General features: G+C 38.7%; 1 protein-coding gene across 6 annotated transcripts in view; it reads left to right on the top strand.

The window, feature by feature from the left end:
- CNKSR2 (connector enhancer of kinase suppressor of Ras 2) overlaps window positions 1–22,626 on the top strand; it is a 206,728-nt gene that overhangs the window by 159,815 nt on the left and 24,287 nt on the right. For all 6 annotated transcript variants that reach the window (XM_027637473.1, XM_027637464.1, XM_027637456.1 and 3 more), the window contains 3 exons: window positions 1,294–1,361; window positions 6,624–6,724; window positions 7,898–8,435. In XM_027637473.1, coding sequence (XP_027493274.1) covers window positions 1,294–1,361; window positions 6,624–6,724; window positions 7,898–8,435 — 707 coding nt within the window. The remainder of the gene's footprint in view (window positions 1–1,293; window positions 1,362–6,623; window positions 6,725–7,897; window positions 8,436–22,626) is intronic.

The following is a 22,626-nucleotide window of genomic DNA, read 5'->3' as shown; positions in this document are numbered from 1 at the left end:
AACATTCTATAATTCTATTACTCCATGATGACTGGAGTTAATTTCTAGGACAGTGACTATATTTTATGATCTAATGCCTGCTTACCCTGCACTACAATGTCTTGAAGACTAGCATGCAGGAGTCATTACGAATGTCTATCCTTTGCTGAGATAAACATCCTGTTTCTGTGCATGCAGTAGGCAAATGAAACCCATCAGGCACGGTTTTCTCAAACAGGGGTTTCACATTCCTGAAGAAAACGCAAACCTGACTGGAGTTGTCTTTCTGTATACCCTAGCAGTTAAATTGCAAGCCAGTAGGTTGGCAAACCAGGCCTGTCAAGTCCTGACTATGGGATGACTGGAGCAAGTAATTCCAGGTTTACCATGGAATGGACAACCGCAGGAGATTGCCATGGTGGTTTAAAGCCTCGTTGATGAACGACCTGATTCATTGTAAGCATTTGGCTAATGAATACACTGAGAGCCCCGTGGGGGAAGAGTACAGGTTGAAACTGCCCTGCTACGGACAGTGGAGTGTATGCTTGACAATGACAGCCCTGCTAGAGGAGAGCAGCAATAGCTCATTTGTTTTTTGGTTTGGGTTTTTGGGGGGATGGTTGTTTGTTTGGTTTTGTGTTGGGTGTTTTATTTTTTTAAATTTGTGCAGCTTATGGAAGCATTTTTTCAAGTCTATTTTGAGATTAAAGCCTTAGATGTGAATTGCATTGAAGCAACTGTCTTTCTCCCTCTGCTTCCGTGACACAAACACAAAAGTGAATTCTGATATGCCTCCTTCTGTTTGTATATGGCACTGTAGGTAAGCTCTAAAACACACAATGGCATAATTTAACCACACTGTCTGCTTGGGAGTGAACCTGGTTTTTTTACTGCTGGTTTCTGCTCGATTCCTCTGCCAAGGTGCCAGTTCAGGCCTTAAAATGTTGCTTAAATCTCTGAAAACTGGTTTTTATTCTTAAGAAATCAGAACAACAGGAGTATTTGTGTGATGGCATATCTGTGAGCAGCAGTCTTAACAGCTCTTTGATTATCTCCAAAACCTTTATTTTACAGATGTTTGACTTCATACATGATTTTCCATTTGAAATAAAATACTTTCTGTGAAAACATTTTGTTCAATAGCAAAATCATAGATCTTTGGAGACTCCCTGAATAAGAGTATCAAAGAGAACACTTGTCTAATATGAAAAATAACATCTCCTTCAGATGTTCCTAGCTTTGTTTTTGATAGAAATGCACCCAAAAAATTTAGAGGCTGGATTGATATCACTGCTTCTTTTAATATTGTTTCAGATGGCTAAACAGAATTAACATGCTTGCTGCTGGCTATGCAGAAAGAGAGAGGATCAAACAAGAGCAAGGTAATGTGTTGTTATTTTGGTTTCCTCTGACAGCTCTTAACACAAGTTCATATATTCTCTTTTCCTTGCTGTGTATCAGGCCTCATTCTCGACTTCTGAAAGCAATTCACATATGGGTATCACTGCTGTTGCTTTACAGAATTCCTTCTCTTTCAGGGGTTTAGATTAGCTCCTTCAGATTTTGATCCACAGACACTGGAGTATTTCTGAGAAGGCTGCAGAAGGTAGCTAAAAGCAGCAGATATAGTGGCAGTAAGCTCCTGTATGTGGTACCAAAGAATCTGTGTACCTTATCAGAAGAAACTTCAGAATCTGCAAGCTAAAAAAAATAAAAATTAAACATTGCATTTGGTGTTTGAATTCAGAGGGCAGGAGTGCATGAAATTGGTCTCATGAACAAAACTATTCTTCTAAAGTCTGTTGATATAACGGGATTTCCCCTAAAGACTTTAATTTTAAGGCCACTTAAATTTTGTGATTTCTGCTGGTGTTGCTCTATTGTAGTGTATGGTCCAGCCCTGTTTGGATTTCATTTGGAATTGCAGGCTTACAACATGTTACATCTCTTTATTTTTGGTACCTAATATTTCATGGGTTAAAAAAGCAGCATGTGTAAAATAATGAGTTGCTTTGCTTTAAGTTGTTGCACGAGAATTCCTGTTGGCAGACAGCAAAAATAAAGGGTCAATCTGAATGTGTTGAGGAGGTTGTTTCTTAGAATTTCCAGTGACATGGATCCAGAGAAGTGTGGATCCAACTAGCTCCTTTGGCAAACAGATAGCTTTTGAATACATGCTTTTTTGTAAGGTGTGCACCCAGCAGCAGGCATCAGAAAATCGCAGTGGTTGTGATGATCCAGACCTTATCGAGGTCCCTGTCTGCCTGCTGCCCACTGAGTCAAAACCTCACTTTTTAGTTCTGTGACTCTGAGGTCTTCTTTTAAAAGGTTCTGGGTTCTGGCCCAAAAAACTTATAGCTCAGACCTGCAGTCGCAGTGCACTTAGTGCATTTTCTATAGTCTTTTTTTTACACTGGCTATATTTCTAGCCATTTTCCAGGGAGAGTTGCATTCAAAAGGCTATCACTAAGCTTCAAAATTTGTCACATGGTGTGTGGTTGTGGTTCTATACCAACTTATGTGACAGCAGCCTTAGATCTGACCATCTGGCCTGATACCATGTTCATATTCCTGAAGAGAAAGGTGTGGATGGTCTGTCTCTCTGCAATGTGTTGTTGCAGTGCCATTTTCCTGGGAGACACTCTCCAAAAAACTCCTTTCCCTGGTCAGAAGCAAGAGTGACTTTGCAGCCAGGTAGAAATATCAGGAGGGTGGGGTATTCTATAGCAGTAGAAGATTAAAAAACAGCATCAGAAAATTATGTCTACCTTGATTCATAGCCTGATCACCTCACCACAGAGAATCCCAGAAGAATCAGCCTGGTGTTGAAGAGCTGTGGCTTACAGCATACTGATGTAATTTGGATATTGTTCATGGGAAGTTTTTTGGGTGCTCCGTCACTCTGGCACATAACTAGGTTGTATCTTCTTTTGCCTCATTTCTAATCATGTTGTCTAGTAAGTGCCACTGCTTATTTTGGGAGTGTTGCCCACACCCCGTTTTAGTCTGGTATGGTCCTTGGCACATCGTTTCATTTTTAACACCAGACCTTCTGCATTCACACAGCCCAGTATAGCAGCAGCATGCTCACTGTTCTCCAGTCATGTTCTCGATGCCTCACCAGACTTAAAAATCAGTTTGAGAATCCATACTTCCTAGGCAGCACTACAGCAACCTGTTTGGAGGGAAGTGTATACCATCTGTCACTGCTTGAAGAGGCTGCGAACAAACTCTGAATCTTGGAGTCTTCTAGGAAATCCTCTGTGTTGGCATCCAAAGCCAAATTCAAACTTCTATTGACAGTAGGTTGGCACTAGAATTACAGTGCCATGTGGGACAGTAAGGGAAAAGGTGTATGTTATGCTAACACTGTCCAAGTGCACAATTGCATACATGATATACCTTTCAAAATCCAGATGAATTTGGAGAAATATTTTTGCTACTAAGTAATCACTGAGTGATAAAATAGCAGATGATCCAGCTCCTGGACATGAGATCACGTGCATTCAAGCCTCATGTAGCCTATTATTAAAATATCCTGCTATTGAAGATAATCAGTGAAACCCCACTGACTATGGAAATTACATCCCAGGCACTGGTGGAGATCTTTATTATCACTCTAACACCATTCACTCATGTTGATTTGTTATATACAGTTAGGTAGAACTGTATCCTCTTAGTGTTGCTTAGTTTGTGTTTAGTGTGGGAGTCAGTATCACATTCCCCCCTCACTGCCATACACTGTTTTAATGCCTCTGGTGATTTTCCTTGGCTCCCAGCACAGGGGCTATTATACAGCTCAGTGGTGTCCCAATTACCAGAGGCATCAAGTTAGCAAAGTAAAACCTCTCTATCACTCCAAGCAATTATATTTTTGCAATTATAGAAACTGTGAAGCTGAAATTTTCTGTATTCAGTGACTGTACCAATTGTCATCTACATATTTGATTTGACAAAAGGTCTTTTATTTCTGTTCGGTTCAGCCCTTTGCAGCAAACCTTTATAATACCTCTGAAACAATTCAACAGTAGTTGTCAAATCTGTTTCAATTAACAGTTGAATGGTTCTGAATCTAAAGTGCACAAATATATTTCAAGTGCTTCAGAGATGCACGAATCACTGAATTGTGGGTGTAGTGCTGAATAAAATGTTACATTCTGTACAGAACAGTTTTATAAAAATAACATCAACTTTCCATATTAAATACAATGAATGTTAGCAATATAGCAAGGGACTTCCTTGGATGGAGAAGTTATACACTTTCCAGTCATATAAATCAGAGGAAAAAAACCCTTGCTTATATAAATAGAATATATTTCATCAGGAAATGGCAGGTCAGTGTTAGTTTATATATAATATATGCAGTCTATTAGTCATTGAGAAAACTCTCAAGATATGCCTGATACATAGAGCTTTATCCATGACTGAATTGGACAAAATCTGCAGAGAGATACAGCAACTCTTTCATAGCATCATACATGTTTTAGATAGACTCTGAGTCAGTTGCCAAAAGCAGAACATTTTTAAAAGTTGGTGAGAGGCTATTTTCATACATTTTATCTGCAAGTTGACCCCTGTAACTGCAGAAATTTTCTATACAAGCTGTAGGTTACCAGCAGAATTCCCTGTCTGAGATAAGGTGTGCAAAGGCGTGATTGTACAGTGTTTTCTTGTGTGTGGATTTGACAGCAAGAACACCTTCATATTTTTAGCTAAAATTGGAACCTGCACTGAGACTGCTAAATTTTACTTTCAGAATAAACAGTTGAGCTCCAAACCTGCAGAAATGTCTCTGAGTGATGCAATTCTGACAGGTTTCTCACCACACGTTGCACTGTTAGGCTGTGCTGTAATAGGAGCAAACATATCTATATGCCAATATTTTCAGGCATCTTAAGTTGCCCAAAATAAGTTTTCTTAAAACTATGATTTATTTGGATATGTACTTTTCATTGACTTAGTCTTTCATTCACCAAAAGTTAATTATTTGCAGATGTCTAGAGACATAACTGTTTGGATTTTTTTATTTGGTAGTCATGAAAACTTTATTTATGCAACTTATTTACTGTACCCTTTAAAAAGAATCAACTATAAGCTTACAGGAAGCAAATCAAAAGTCTTGGAGATAAAAACAGAACTGCTAGTGCATGGAAAGATTAAATACATAAATAAGGCTGTCCCCATCATTACTACAATCTAAAAATATACAGAAATTTAGGGACATCTCTTTCAAGATGGTGTCATTTACAGGTAAGTTTTCATTTTACCTCTTGAATAAGATTAGATATGGTAGATAATTAATCATGCAATACAATAATCATAATTATAGGAAAAATCATTAAAATCAAAACTGTATGTTATGTCAGCTTGGATTTTTCATTTGGATAATTTATGAAGCAGCAATCAATCTTTTTCTCCTTATCTATCAAAGAGAGAGTAGTAAGTCATACAGTTCATTGAACACTTACCAGGCAAAGTGAAAATTGTCTGAGATTAGTTTGTGAGTAGTCTGAGCTAAAGTGTCCTGTCATACAACGATTTACCCAAGTACCAAAAGGTAATATAGTCAGAAAAAAAATGACAACAGAGATGTTTGCATAAGTCTTACAATGTGTAAAAGTGTTAAAAGTTACCTTACCCATCTTTAGCTGAGTCAGCAATTAAGTAATTTTCTTAGGTAAGGAATACTAACATCCAGTGTCCTTTTAGTTAGGTGCCATTCTGCCTCAAAAAATATTTGTAACAGAATAAATATAGATTCCCATGTGGTATATTCTTCCATGTGTTTTCCCCTTTGAAATAAGCTTGGCCAAGACTTGATTTCCTCTAAAATGAAACTTTATAGCCCATTAAATTTAGCCTACAAGATGTGTGTCCTTTGTACTTTCTCATCCATGTTTTGGAGCTCTGTTCTTAAATGTCATTATTATATTTTTCCTTACCATACCACCATTATGTTCTTGCATTGATAAGAGGGCAGCAGGTGTTTTATGAAGCAGATATATGATATAAAGTTTTTATGTCTTATCTTAAATGGAGGTGTTTGTTATTAGAAATTGAATTGAAAAAGTTTTGTAACTAGTAGAATACAATGGAGAAAATGGGTAGAAAAATAGCATTAATTATTTGTACTTTTTTAATTTGCCAGTTGGTGTTTATTACTTTTGTTAGTGTTATTTGCAACCAACAAGAGTTGGGCAAAGCTATGTTTTTCATCTTTTCCATTTGAAAAATACTTCCAGTATTTTTCAGCCAATACATGTCCAATCATAATTATTTTTGTGTTTTGTATAAATATTTTAATATCTGATACTTATATTAAGAGTATTCTGTATGCCTGTTGTATTTATATAAGGTGTATACAAGAGTTTAATTTGTGGCTCATTTGCAGGTTGTTGTTTAATATCTCTTTAATGGGACATTAGACTTAGTATACCCCATAATGTTTGGAATTTTCCCTCTTTATATTAAGACAATTCCAAATCGCAGCAACTAACATTTAGAGCTTCAGCATTCACTAGTATTTCACTCTTGATAATACAAGCGAATGAATTTCCAGTTACTTTTGTGAAAGCAAGTTTCTGATATACAAATACATCAAAATGTGTTGGTAGTTTTTGATCTGATCCATATATAACTTGTAGATTACTGGAGTGAGAGTGACAAGGAGGAAGCTGACACTCCATCAACACCGAAACAAGACAGCCCACCACCCCCGTATGACACGTACCCACGGCCACCTTCGGTAAGTCACCTGCAACTGTCTACAGGAATGTCAACCAAAAGTGCCACTTTTACCTACTCTCCAGCCTAAGAGTAAGTGCTTGTGCCCATTATGGCACTTGTTGGTATATTTTTTGAGTCAGTGCTTGACTTGAGGCATTTGTTAAGTGACACATATTGCTAACTTCAATGGCCACCACTGCTCTTTTCACTGGTTTGTAGAGGACATGGATTTATGATCCCACTTGCTGTAAAGAATAGGTTAAGTCACAGAACTCTTTCTTCCTGTTCTTCATTCATGATGGACACCTACTCATCCATGCAATCCCTTACCACCCACTTGTTGACTTTCCTGAGAAAATGTTATTACCTCAGCAACAACAGACTCTTCTCTAAGGCTCCAGCAGTTGAGCTGTGAAGCTTTACAGTAACAAATTGCACTTGCATTTCCAGACAAATGCCAACATAAAAATGTTCTGTCTTGTATTGCAAACAGCGATGCTAGTTTTGTTATTGCAAAAAAAGTAGGTTTCTCTATAAATTGGAACAAAAGTGGATTTGTTTTTTTCTTTTTCTTGAAGCAGTTGCTGATATAAAACTAGATTATAGACCTCTAACTTATTCTACACTGGCAATTTTAATTTTCATATCTGTATACTCAGTGTTAACTAATGTGTCTTACTTGAATATAGTTTTTGGAATGAAAAACGAGGAAGGTAGGGGAAAGAGAGCATTCATGATGTTTAATTTGAATGCAATACTTTATCTTACAAAATTATAACTCTTTGAATCATGGCACTCAAGCACTGCAAACATAATTCCAAAGAAATTTTTAGCAAGATGCAATAACAACAGGTATTTTCAAGATTTTTAATGAACCAGGCACATGTCTTCTATATCTTCCATAGTGCCATATTCTGCAAAGTTTTCCGCAAATAATTTTCCGCTTATTCTATAGATTAAGGGACAGAGTAAAGATAATTATTATGAATAAGCATCCCTGTTTGACCTGTAGGTGTGACATGTATAGATGTGGGCATGCACTGAAGTTAGGATTAATTAGGTTAATTAGGTGAGTTTTTGCCTTTGTTACTGAACTGGGTGCCATCAGTGATAAGGAAAAGCAAGGTAATATTGTTAGCAGTAGGTCTTGGTCTGCACTGATCTGAAGATTGCTCCTTTGCCGACATTGTAGATGAGCTGCACAAGCCCTTACGTGGAGCCAAAACACAGCCGACTCTCGTCCACGGAGACCTCCCAGTCACAGTCGTCGCACGAGGAGTTTCGCCCAGAGGTGGCGGGGAGTGCCACCGACTCCCCGGTGCGCAAGACGGCGAGCCAGCGGCGCTCCTGGCAGGACCTCATAGAGACGCCGCTGACGAGCTCAGGACTCCACTACCTGCAGACACTGCCCCTGGAGGACTCGGTGTTCTCCGAGGCGACCGTGGTCTCCCCCGAGCACCGGCGGCAGTCGACCTTGCCCACCCAGAAGTGCCACCTGCAAGACCACTACGGCCCCTTCCCCTTGGTGGAGGGTGAGCGGATGCAAGCGCTGAATGGGAATGGGGGAAAGCCCCGAAGTTTCACTCTGCCTCGGGATAGCGGCTTCAACCACTGCTGCCAGAGCCTTTCAGTTGATGCTGCCGATCACCATAAAGAAGCACAGCAGAGGGAGGTTGAGGAGGAGGAGGAAGAGGAAGGCAAAGCAGCAGAAGAAAACCAGGAAGATAAAAGTAAGTATGGGATATTTCTGTGGCTTTTCAAGTGTCCTGTTCGTGTAACATAGAGGTTGGTCTTCCTTTTTCCTATCAAAAAACCCCAGTGCTCTTTCAACAACCCCCATGTTTTACCAGGTCCTCTTTGTCACACACCTCTTTGATCTGCCTCATGTATAAGGCTTAATAATCAGAGTGCTGCGTGACCCCTCATGTTCACTAGACACTTGCCCATAGGCTGGTCACCAATCACCTCCTGCTAGTAATTCTTAGTTATAAATGGATTTTACTTCCATCCTTTCTTCATGCTTCCACTTGCACAGTATCCTCCCACACTGACATGCATGTGTTTCAGTACACACTTAGTAAGATTTCCGGCCAACCCCATCCAGGCTGTGAAAACCACTTGGTAAATCCTGGAGTGCAGGGTCAGGCTGTGATTACATAGTATCATAGAATCATCAAGGTTGGAAGAGACCTTTAAGATCATCAAGTCCAACCATGAACCTAGCACTACCACTGTAACCCCTAAGCCATATCACCAGCACACAGATGCCTCTTAAACATCTATCCAGGTAGTCAGGTCACAAGACATCCCAGAATCTATAAGAAGTTGGAAAAGAGAGGGTATTTTCCCCAGTTCCTCACCTTGTGATTTATAAAGAGAGAAGTTCAAAAAACATTTCAAACAAACAAAAATAATAGAGATAATTATGTGACCGGCGAGGCTTAAAAAAATAATCATAACACTGAGTAACTATCACTTACATGACACATAAACTTCATAGAGCTTAGTGCTATTTGTCAAAAATAATCCAAATAAACAGGAATTAGAGAAGGTCCCTGCCCCTCCTGAATGTGTAAACACATTTCTGTGTCTGTTCCATGCTCTGTCCTTCGCTGTCGTTTATGGAGCTTCTCAGCATGTGCTGCTGGCAAAGTTGAGTTCACACCCAAGTTGCAGGGTCAGAATGAAGTCTGCATCCATGAATTGTGGGGTTACACTGCAATTAAGTTACCTGAAGCGGCAAGGAAGGCAGGATGACTCCTGAAGCTCTCAAAGGGTCTCTGCTATCTGTTCCTTCAAATTCAGCTTTTTTACTGCAGTAAAGGAGGATAAAAATGGTAAAGAGATAGGAAAGGGTAATAAACGCTTTGGATAATTAACTGCCTACCTAAGTTAATTCATTAGAGTTAGCACCATTGTTGGGCATTAAAATTCATATGGATGTTATTTAGTCTACTTGGGAGACATCAGCAGTTTTCCATTGCCCTTTTGCTTTAGTCATTATGTTCTAAACATCTTCAGTGATTTCTTTTGCAGATATTAAATTTGATGCCATCAAAAGTTTAAAAAGGCACTATTTCAGTTGTGTTCATTCATGACACTTTCCAAAAAACCTATACATTTATGAGGGTAATATTAGACTCTTATTGACTGTGAAATGAAGCTGTGTAATTAAAAGAGTTAAATTTCATCAACCATGCAGAATGTTTTATCCTATTTTTAGTCTTCAGTTTTTGTTTTCAAATGATTTTTTTACTGATAGCAATATAAAAATATTTCTTAAAAAAATCCTCCAAGAAAACAGAAAGGGTCAAGGGACTTTCCATGGTATTTGCTGTGCTGTTTGGGCATTACTTACAGATACTGTTGAAGAGTCTAAATTATTAGGTGTTTTAAATCTCAATTACAATGCTTTTGGTCTTACCTTACTAGTAAAGGTGTAGTGTTTGATTTAATGGACCAGAACTTCTCCATCTTTCTATACCAATTTCCAAAAAAAGGAGAAAAAGTTTAATTTTTGAAGTGTACTCCCTATATACACACACTTTTTTCTTTGAGTGAGGAGGTTTTCTTGGTTGAAGCTTTAACAGGAGATTATTTTTGAGACGTTAACAACCAGCTAGACAAGTGAAGTGCTCATGATGAATTACTGACCATGAAATTATAAAAACAGAAGTAAAATACTGTTTAGTCTGTTGAAAAGTTTAAGTGTTGAATTGCTTGTTGCTGTGGCTGCAATGTTCTGTTTGCAACGCTGAATTTTCCAGTGCCCTTACCAGTAAAAAGCTGGAGGGGTTTCATGCAAGTGGTGTTCTTAAGTGCAAAATCTAGTTTCTGAGCTGAAAGATTTGCTTACATCTGCTAAGTTGCTAATAGGATGGGTGTCCTTGTGTGTGCTACCTCACCGCCTCCTTCACCTCCATTGCTCTGGGAAAATGAAACATTGCAACTGGCTGGAGAAAGGCAATCCTCTCTCTTAGAAATGTTTTAATCTCACCTTGAATGTTCTCTCATGTGATATCAGAACCTTTTTAAATATATTTATTTGCCTTATACATTTGTGATCCTGACATAGTTCTGGGTTTTTGGATGATTATATGTGTTCTTGTGTGTACATGTATGTGTTTTAAAGCTTAATCATTCCTATTGCTTTTTATGCGGGACAAGAATGCAGCTCCTTTGCAGTTGCTGCTGTACAAGTTAAATGTTATTGCCAAAAGTTTGTTTTCTTAGCTTTCTGTTCTTACATTCTCACTTTTAAAACCACCTGAGTTTAAATCAAATAGCAAAATGTGGTCCTGTTTCTTCCAACTTCTTTTGCAAAATTGTTTTCAAATAACTGCACTACAAACCAGGAGCTCCACCCTTCTTTCAAATGCTGCCCCCAGCTGCTATAATTTAACATAGTTCTGTTGGCTTTCCAAGTCTACGATGATTTGCAACTAAACATCTCTCAGTCAATCGCTGCTTTATGCCATAAACAGATATTGCAAGACTTTACTGACACTGCAAATAGTTCTGTGTATCAACTCTGCTGCAATGCCTGGATATATATGCTAAAATGAAAATACGGGTTGTCCTTTCCTATGTTTGTCACTTAGGACCTGACTTTGTTGCGTGTTCAGTTAGTTCCTTTTGTCTTGTTGTATCATATTAACAATGCACTGCTAATCTTTAATGGATTGTTTTATTTCCCTAATGACTTTTGTGTAAACCATTTAGATGTTCCATATTGACACCGTCCTGCATTGGTCTCTTGCTTTGTAATCCAAGAGGATTCTCCTCTGGAATATTTGAGTTTGTCCATGTGTTTGCTCCTGATGGTTATGCAAATGGCAAACAACATTCAGACCTGTGGCACCAAACATCCCTCTTGCTGTGTTGTTCAGAGGCAGCCTGAACAGGTCAAAGGCTGTGGCACACTGCATTGCATGTCTGCGATTCAGTCAGGAAGGACAAGTTGGGCCTTTTTAGGTTTGTTTTCTGCTGGTGAAAGGTAATAGAAGGAGACAGGTGTGCATCATGGCATTGTCACCCCCTTCCCCTCTGGCCCCACCACTGTCTGCCCTCTGTGCACTTTGACAGATTTCACCACTTAATGCCAAAGAACGCTTCTAAGATCTTCTTGGGAGACTATTTCCAGCTTTTGTTGCAGGAAAGCTTACCTCATTTTTTGCCTTTTTTTAAAAATTATTTTTTATGGCGGTTCCTTAATTTTCAAAGACTTCTTTGGTTTGTGGGACAGTAACGCGAATTACTAAGGGTTCAGCATTTAAGAGAAGTAGGTAACTAGCTCTCTATAGAGTGTAACTGACTGTAGATCCCTCCAACTTAGCTGCAGAAAAACCTGCACCTTTTTTCCATATTCTCCGAAAAAGTCCTTTATCAACAGCAGCATCTGTGGGAGTCTCTGGGGCTGTCATCTGCCCAGAGAGTGCTGGTACAGGAGCTCTGCTGCTGGCTCCATGTGCTGCAGGGTTGACCAGAGGAATACTGGCACATTTTCGAGGGAACTCACACTTGGGACCTGCAACAATGTGCAAGGGAGCTTTCCACTGTGCTGGCTCCATAAAATTTATTCAGGAATATGGATAGAAAAGCGTTGATGTCTGTGTTTGAGTTTGAAGAAGTGTTTGCAGCAGGAAGAAATTACTTAGACTGTCTTCCCACTGTTAAACTCCATTTCCTTCTGCTTTGTTCCTTGCCTCTTTGTTCTCTTGCTTCTGCAAGTTTTCAGTCCTTTTCCTGCACTCTTAAGTACTGTAATTCCTCTTGACATGTGTTTAAGATTTTTTTTGTTGCTACCCCATCACTGCAATTTTAGAGTATCTTCTGTATAGGGTGGACAGCTATAACAAAGGCTTAAATAAATTTCAATACATCAATGGCTGCCCTTCAGGGGCAATTAAAGGCTGGGAGGCACTTGTTTGCTGCATTGATTTCACCCTCCAGAGTGTTTACAAGACGTTACAGTCTTCCACATGTGACTTGTGTCACCTTGAAAAGATTTCACAGTGTTTTTGTAGGCTGGCATTTCCCTGGCATTTTGCTCCATCACCACAAGCCCTTGTTCAGGTTTGCAACATCTCTTGGCATCCCATGTTTAGTCCCACATAGACTTGTGAGCACTGTCCCCAAGGAACACAATAACCTCATGATCCAGTCTCTGAAATTTGGCTTCTAACCTTAAACTACTGAAAACACTTGTCAAAGGCCAGAGCAGGAGCTAATGTTGGCATTTCGCAACTCAGGGAGATGTCCAGTACCTGTGAAGGGTTTCAGGAAAGTTCACCTTGATGTCAGGGAGGGCTAGTCACTGAAAGAAGTATCAAGTGACTGTGCTGAGGTACCAAGCCTGAGAGGTTTTTTTTTCTTTTTTTCCCCTGTAGAAAAATTACAAACCAGCAAGAGAATAAGAGAAAATGAGAACACTTTCTCCCATCCCACCTCCCAGTTGCAGAAATGAAATTCAAGGTGATAGTGCTTTCACAAAGTAGGACACAGGAGTTTAAGGAGTCCCGTGACTAGCAATGAGTATCATGTACTGTGCCCAAAAAGGTGTATCCATGCGACATCCTAGGTGGCATTTGCCTACAAGAAGGAGTCAGTGCTAGTAAAAAATATACTCTGAATAAGGTCAGGTATTTCAGATTCTGAAATGCAGGTCCAGGGAGGCTTGCCTCTTCTTAATGAGAGGGCAGTGCAAATGGTAGCTCTCAGAAAGATCAATGTTTGCCAATTAAACACTATATTATGAAGTGGTACCCAGTGTACCACTTCTAGGTTTTGCTTCTCTGCTTTTTGGGTAAGGTGTCTTCACTTTAGCAGGGTTTAGGCAACAGTGAAATGTGGGAGCCAGGATGAATAACGCAGAGTGCCTGGACTGTGTGCACTGGAGTTGATGAGGATGTTTGACTAAAATTAATAGGGCTGTTTGCTTTTCTAACAGCCTATTTCCATTTCAGAGAGGATACTATTAGTGGTGTCCTGTCATCTGACCACCTAGTTTTAACCACACTGAGAGGCAAGGGAAAAACCATTAAGATACTGTATCTTCCCCTCTGTAATTATTGAGGTTAGTAAAGGTGTGAATGCCCAGTAACATCTTAAATAAGTAGAGCTATGAGAAATTACAGATAATATTTCACATTAGAAGTATTCCATATGAGGCTGAGGAATAGTACAAATTGCAGCACCTTCTGGGACACTAAGGGCAGTGTTATTCTAAATTATTGCCTCCACTATCAGTCCTGTGCAACGGAGAGCATTTGCCAGGGTTTTTTTTACCTGACATCCTTCTGGGCGACACAGCCCATGCATTCTCAGACACAGGTCTGCTTTTTCTAAACTTTGTTTTTGGAATCTGATTTTTCATTCCCGATTCCCATTTGAGCCTTCCTGTGGCACCTGGCTGGACATTTGCACTCCTGTGGGCTGAGGACCATCAGCATTTTGTACCTTGTCTGCTAGGAGGAGGTCTCCATCCCTCCTGCCCTCCCACTGCCTCTGAGGCTCCAGCTTTGCTGTTAACTCAGAATGCTTGTGTAATTGCTTACGTAAAAACGCTGCCTAGTTATGTTCAAAAATACGATCTCAAGCCTGTTGATTTATAGTGTAAATGGCTAGCCTGCACTGCTTTGGATAGTTTATGTATTTACAATGAAATTTTTATCAGTGGCTCATGGAAAAGCAGGGCAAGACAGTGGCTGCCATATCACCTGGTCTGCTCTTCAAAGCAAATGCTTTACATGCAGAATGTCTAGTGGGATGGTGTTTATTCACATATTCTATTTTATGTGTTTTTAACTTAAGTGTTTAGGGCTTCTTTTGTCATAAGATCCACTGAGATCCTATGAGAGCTGTTAAATTTGAAAATTAGTGTGAGGTACATCTTCGTTGGTAATCTAGGTAATATGTCAGGCTAAACATCTTTATTCTTGTTAAATTTTAAGATTCATCTTTACCTGATAGGAATTTCTATAAGGTTGCAGAACCAATTGCATATTTGGGAAAATTGTCATCCGAAGTAAGAGTTGCTTAGTTGTTTTCTAACTGCCATATATGTGTGTACGTTCAGTTGTGCGAATAAAAATGTCTTTTAGACTACTTATTATTAAAATTACTGATAGGAAGGCTAACTTAGATAAACAAGTATTGGGAGTAGGTATATTTCTTTCTAAGCAGGTTCTTTAATTAAAATTTAAAATTATTAAATAAAGGTTTTCCAATTCTCATATGCAAAAGCAACCCTATTAGAGAAGTGAGTTTGCATTCTACATAAAAATGATGGGATACAAAACGTCTGTTTCCTGATTTTAATTTTTTCAGTTTGAGGGGAAAAAATTGCCTGCAGTGTTCAAAAGCCAAATATTGAATCATTTACTAAGTAGCAATTCAGAAAGCAATATGGGCTGTCATAAGAGTAGTTTAATTTTGTGCTTGTTAGTGTTTATTCATATGAATGTATTTCACCCGCAAATATATTGTTACCACATATAAAATTTTATTTGATTTCCATTGCCCATGCTACTAAAAATGCAAAAGAGAGGTGAATTCTTACTTTTCTTTTGGTTTTAATAGCTCTGTGTGTCATTGCCAACAAAGGTCATCTGCTTTTTCCTGAAATATATGGATTAAATTGTCTTTTTATAAGCAAAAGACATGCACAAGAGAATTTCTTACATGACCATTTTCCTAAATTACATTTCCTGCAAAGTTTCTTCAATTCAATTACTAAGTTGGGGACTGTCAATGGAGCTGTGGTACTGCCCTACCAGAGATCCCTTTGGGTTAGGTGGTGAAGCAAGGAATCTATAGATGTGAGAATATATTTGGGGGGGTGAGGTGGGTATGTTCTGCATTAATTCTCTCTCTAGGTGTTATGTAACTGAAGTGGTTTACCTTCAATTTTTCCATTTCTAAGTGTAAGCAAACTCTATCTCTGCTGCTCCCCTGTCTGAGTCTGGCTGCAGAGATTCTGTCTTTGGGAAAAGGTAACTCAGATGGCAGACTACTTCACAAGCAATAGAGGAAAGACAGTCTAAGTCCTCTAGGGCTCTCTCTTTACCATACTGAAGGATATGCTATTACTTCCCACGTTGCTGGCCTGACACATCTCAGTAGCAATATAAAAAGACCTTTTTTGTGCTTGCAGATTCCATCTCCTTGATTCTAAATGTACTTTCATTTTTAAATGATGATATGTAGCTTTTTTGAAGTTATATTACATATGAAAAGGAAAATCCAACTTCTTTTTTTTTTAAATTAACACATAGTTTTCCATTGAAAAGAGAGTTTTCCTATCCCAGAATTTAAACTCACATTCATTTTGATTTCAAACATGAAAAACATGCATTGTTTCTAAGAATTTACATAAACCTTCTCACTGAAACTCACTGAAAAATTGTTTCAAAGACACTCTTAGATTTGACCACTGTGATTTAATTGGAATTTTTCTCTGAGAAGAGTTTTTTCACTGGATTTTTTGCAGAACTGGGATAGTTCCTCTTTGAGATGCAGCCTAATCTGAAGGTTTCTAAATGCAAAGGAAACAGAAGCCTACAATAAAAAAGTTAACCACCTGTCATGTACATGAGAATGTTCTTTCAAAATGTATAATTTAAAATTTTCTAGGTTTTTTTTCTAAAGCTAAAAAAAAGTAAAACCTTTTCTATAATCCATTGTAATTATTTCAGAAGAATATGGCACAGTATCAGTAGGATTAGGAGAACAGAGGAGGACCAAAGTCTTTCCAGATTATATTTATTACATCTCCAGGTGGTACCATCTGGTATGTGTGGCTCTCATGTTCTTTCAAGGCAACCATTAAAACAGGGATGAACTTGAGTCAGTAGTGCTTGGAAGGACATGGGAGGGATGTAGTTTTATTAAACTACTACCTTGGTGAACATCTGGAGAGTCACAAAGTAAACATGCATTATTTAAGTTAAATTACTCTTCATCATGGGAAGCAGGATGGGATATTAAAGACCTCAATGCAAACAGTCAGCATCCTGCTAGAATTTTTTTTTTGCTAGACAAGCGACTCAGGAAAAACCAAATATGTTACAAAGCTGTTTTGTTTGGTTTGATCTATTTTTTTAAAAGTCTTCAGAATTTTGGTGTTTAAAATTAAAATTGTCATGGAGGGCTGTGAAATAAAAAATTGTTGCAGGACAATTTTTTATGAAGAACATCCTAGCCTGTTTTTCTGGCTAACTTTCCTTTTGGTGACCAGCTGCTGCTCCAGAGGGTCACACATCCTGTGTAGGTAATGTGTCTAACCTGCCAGCCCTATGCAACTTCCTCAGATACTCCTTGACAACTAAAATGGTTTGGCTGTCAGTGATTCTGTTTTGGAATCTTAATGTTCTTACTGGTTTCCTAAACCTTTCCACTGCAGGAAGGCAATATATATATGTTAAAATCTTTGTCCCTCCGAAGAATCTGGTGAAGCTGTAACTGTGCTGTGTGTGTCTTGGAGCCAGCAAACTGGAAGTGAATTGAAAGATTATTCATTATAGCTCTGCCCTCTAAATCTGGAGCTACTATACCTACCTGCCCATAAAAATCCCCAGTGGTGGGCATTCTTCATTCCATCCAGACAGTGCTTTTCCTGTTTGTTCTCATGGGAATTTTTTTCTCTTAATGGATGTTGAATTTTTCCCACTGCAGTTTAAGCCCAGGATTTCCATCCCATTATGGCACAGAAAACAGACTGCTTTATTATAGCAGCTCTTCTTTTAAGCTGAAAGGTTGTTATGAAGGTTGATTTAGTTTTTTTCATTGATAGCATTTGGTAGGCCTCTGGCTCTTCTTTCCTGGGTGTTCCAGCTGACTTGCACCTCTTCCGCGATGGCAGAGTCCAAGCTGGGTGCAGCACACTTGGTTGAGACCAGAAAGGTTGCTTTGCCCTGGCTGTTTTATGCTCTATACTGTGATAAGTATCTGTTTGGCAACTATACTGTACTTCATATTTCACTTTGGGCTGTACAGTATCCCAGATGCTTTTCTGCTTAATTGTTGTGTTCTCTAATCACGATTGTTCTGATTATTCCTTCACCTTTTACATATCCACATCAAGTAGCTCATGTTAATAAAAACCTCAGGTGAATTAAAATGTCAAATTAATTGGGCTAAACCCAACCAACAAACAAATAAATATGACATTTTGTAAAACTAACAGCCTGACTAGACAAAAAGAAAAAAAAAAAAGAAAGCCCTGCAGACTAACTTGGCGTTTGCCAAGCTCTGTTCCTGTTAGCGTAGCATTTACCATATTGTTATGTGAAACTTGGCAAGGGATTTCATCCCTCCAAATCATTCCAACTTCTGAGGCTGTCCTCCAGCAGTCTAGGAAATGTTTCCTGACACTCTGGTGTTTGTGAATTTTGATAAGTTTATTCTCTTCCACCATTCAGGCTATTAGTGCCATCTGGGACTGTTTCTGGATGCAGGACACATAGTGCAGCCTTCCCTGTTAACAGCGAGCCTTTGGTGTCTCCTCTATCTGGGCTCGGCTTTTGCTTTCAGAGGACACCTTGGATATGGGAGGTGGCTAATATCACTCATTTCTGGGAGCTGAACTACTAGAAGGAAAAGATTGTCCCCTGTCTCACATCCGTTCTGCATCTAAATACCAAGAAATGTTACCTGGAGATAGATGGGGAGCTGAAGGCTCATTCTTTTGTCAGTTGGGGTTCCATCAGTCCCTGATGGAAAAGCGCTTAACACTCAGAGTTTCTAATAACCATGTGAGTTTTATTTGCAAGATGTGTTGTTTTTCAATATCGAGCATTGTCAGTGGTTATGAAACAAATGTGATAATACAGTTCTTTATTAATAAACAAACAAATAAAAAAGCCCTGTAATCAGGCTGTTTTGCAAGGATCTCAGTTCTTATTCATTATTAATAAAATAGATTCCTAGCTTTGTTTTTGAAAATCATGGTTCAAAAGCTAGAAGATAAATACTTTTTTGTCTCCTTTTAATGGGCCACATTTGCGAGTTTTGGAACCTGTTGATGATGGTTAAAGCTCCAACATCGTTGTACTACTGTGATGCTATTAAATACCATGATTTTATGAACAAAACATGAAACAAGTTCTCTGCAGGATCTTGTTGTATTTACTTGAAGAAAATGGCTGCATTTTAAGTAGGATTTTTGCTTTCTGGCTCCACATTTTGAGTACTGCTGGCATAAAATAGTATTAGCTAATTATTTCTTCTCTCCTGGCTTCCAGAGGGATAAATTTTGGGCTTTTGGAATATAAAATATCACCACTGATTTGTTTAAAAGTATTTGAGTTATCACCATCAGAGAGTGAGGAGAGAGGCTGCCAAAAAACCTTCAATTTATACCCTCTTTCAGCCAGATTTTGAAACGTTCCTTTAATCATGTGATGATTTACAGGCCTCAAGGAGGAGGCAATATTAAGAAAAGCTCACTTAGTTGCTTTCTGCTCGTTGTAAATTCAGGGACAGACAGACATCAGGTAGTGGCACTGTAAGGCCCAGCTGGCCTGGCAATGCCAGAGACCTCTGTCAGTGGGCTCCTTGCAGCTCATGTGGCATTTCCTATCCGTGCAAAGTGGTCTTTATAGAATCCTTGAGAGCTGGTGAATAGCAGACCTAGAGAATTAGAGAGTGTCTTCCTACAGTAAAAATAGCAAAATCTGTTTTAGAATTCACATAACAGTGCTTCAATAGCTTCTGCATTTGGCATTAATGTGAGGTTCTTTTTTACTGTAATAATGTATACACTTGAAATCCAATATAAGAATCATACTTAATCTATAAAAAGCTTGAAGATGATTATTCTGAGAATTCTAGCTTCTTTCCTCCCTGCTAGAATGTGCTCTGCAATTTATTTTCAACTTTTAATTAAAAAAAATTTCAAGATATTTCCTTTCTTTTATCAAGCTAAGTACATGTACATAATGTACATAATTTTACAGTAAAACATTTATATTTCTAACTGTATTGTAATGGCTTTAGAGACAACTAGAGTTGCTAGTTTCTGCTTCTTTAGAAGGCAGAAGAGAGTATTTATATTTATTTATTTATGGCTGTGTAAAGTCCCTAGGGAAAATCCCATTTAAATTTTACACCCCATGCTAAAACTCTCCAAGACTAAATTATTAATTCTTTTACATTGTTTTGCCACTGAAGACTGTTTACCTTCTCCTGTGTACTGTGTGATCTAGGTATTTAATGCCCTATTTCTTAATATAGCCTCAAAAGTTTCATATGATTTTTACAGAGGCTAGAAATATTTATTAGTGAACTAGACTAATTTAACCATACCATAAATCTTATATACCATCACATTGAAAATTTAAATCTCAGAATTTTGACAACAGCTTATGAAATGGTGAGATTGAGAAATAAAAATAGAATAAAAACCCAACAAACAGAAAATACCCTTTAGACATCAGTGCATTATGCATTAATAAATTGACAGTTTCCAAGTTCTCTGCTCATTTGACTTTTTAACCTTCAATTCACAAATTCTGCCTGCAGATAGCTACACCTTATAGCGGCTATCATGAATCTTACAGCATAAACAGGTTATCCTTATATCTATGCAAACTCTTAGAATTTCAGAAATTTCATTTTATGAAATTCTTGTACAGTCTATAAAATATGTGTAAAATGTTTTCATAGTAGAAGAAGAGGAAAAGGGGATGTGTGTTTTCCTGGGAATACTTGTTTAAAGGATGGCTGAAATTTTTGATACAATTAATACTGAACTATTGCTACAGAGAGGAAGGCAATTTCAGGGTTTCCATAACGTTAAAAAATGATTGGCTTGGAGACTCACACTTTGGAAATGGCTTTTACAGTTAATGAAACTCAAAAATGTCAGCCACCTTCTTCTTGGCCTCTCCCATCCCAAAAGACCAATTTCCTAAGGTTGTTCATGTTGTTGCTAAACAGGATTATGAGATTTATAGTGAGAGTAAAAGTCACTTGAAGTAAAAATTAGGCTTTTCAGTTTTGAAAATAGCACTTGGGTCTTTATGGATTTCATTTTTTCTGAAATTTAGTGGAGGTTGCATGTGGGAGGATGAGGGCATGGCCGAATGACTCTGAGCAGCCAGGACTCGGGACACCTGTTGTTCCTTCTTGGAGGAAAACAGGCATGGAGGAGTGAGATTTTATGTTCTTCATAGATTAGGCTTTTCCGCCAAGGCTGTCAGAAGACTGTGCATTTCTCAGCATCACTGCTCCCTAGGATGATGGGGAGTGGGAGGTTGCTGAAAGTAACCCAATGAACAAAGAAGAGCACCACTCCCAAGGTGGTGGAGGTTTAATTTACCTGTGAAAAACAAAGGAAACACTTTCTGCAGTCTGTGATCTGTAGTGTTTGTTGGGAACAGGGAACATCAGGGTAGCTGGGGAAGAGATTTCAAAATTGAGTGAGGTGAGATGGAAGCAAAAGGTAGAAGACTAGAAACAGGACGTAAGTCTGTAATAGTGAGGATAAGCTATGGAACAAGTTTCATTAAGTTGTCATTGGTTTTTCAAATGAAAATCCTATCGGCCTTTAATGGTCTGTGCCACAGATGAGGATTGTGGTGTTATAAATCTTTCCCCAGTTAGAAAAACTGCTTTAAAAGTATTTTGTTTTTACAGTGTCACATTTCTCTTACAGTATAACTTACTGTAAATTCACACATGCTGCCTTTGACTTTATTTCACAGATTTATGCAATTTAGTAAGATGCACAGGTGAACCAAGCAGATGGATTTTATGCTGGGGCCACATTCTGGCAGACCATGCCTGTGCACTAAAACATTTCCTTAATCCAAGTCGTCCTCCAAGGAGGAGAATCTGGCATAACCTCATGATTAAGTTGAAAACCCTGTAATATCTCTGCTGAGCTGACAGTTTCTTTTGACAAATAAACCCCTCTCATAACGTCCCCTTAGCTCGCAGGTTCTAAAAGTACTATCAGACCCCACTGGTGAGACTTTTTCTTCAGATGACTTACTCAGTTGTACCATATGGAAATGGAGTAGATTTTTTTTTAAAGACAAATTCATAGGGCTGTTGCTCATCTTTAGTGGTTGCCATAGCTGGCACTGTTATTAATGACCAAAAGTATATAGCCAGATCTTCATCTCTGTTTCTGCTGGGGTTTATTGATATCTATTTCCTTCTACCAAGGGAAATTGGTTGTGGTAGTTCCAGGCTGAGCAGGGGAGATTGTTCTCTGCACTTAGATATGTAACTGTGGATTTCCCGTTCTGAAATCCCCTCAAGGTTTCTGCACACAACTGCTAAGGGGTTGTTTTAAAAACTGGTTGCAACCCGCCCCTGAAGATGAGAGTAACTCAAGTGTTGTTAATAGATCCCTTGGGGTGGATTAGAGTGAAAGACACTGAAGGATCGGTGTTTGTAATTATATATCTGTAGGGTTTATTTTAGAACAGTTTAGTTGCAATGGAAAGCCAGTATGTAGCTTTTTTGGTTACTATTATCTATAGTAATATGGCAATAAGAAGGCACTTAAGAAAATGTGTCAGGGAAAAGAAAGGAAGGAAAAGAAAGAACGGATAAGAGTAGAAAGATTCATAATCACCACCCATGGGATCTACGACAAGATTTGATTGTTGCATCGTTGGTCGAAGTGATGGTCTTGATCTGTAGGGGCTGGGGGAAGAAGCCCCACCAAACACAAAGTCCAATGGGTTAATATATGTTCAGGCCAAGTGGGAATGCCTGGTACCTCCCCGGGGTGGGGGGAACTTTCAGTCCTCTGGTGGAGGGCCTCAGAAAATGAGTCCGGGGGTACTTTGGGGGTCTTTGATAGTTTATGACCCCTTCAAAGACATGACAGCTGCCTCTCATGTCAGCACAGTTAAGCCAGTTATGCCCCATCAGACCTTCCTGGGTAGGGGGGGGGGGGGGGGGGGG

This window comes from Corapipo altera, unplaced genomic scaffold (genome assembly GCF_003945725.1).
Source record: "Corapipo altera isolate COAL_440 unplaced genomic scaffold, ASM394572v1 0, whole genome shotgun sequence".
NCBI classification, from domain to species: domain Eukaryota; kingdom Metazoa; phylum Chordata; class Aves; order Passeriformes; family Pipridae; genus Corapipo; species Corapipo altera.
This window is presented reverse-complemented; position numbering and strand designations above follow the sequence as displayed.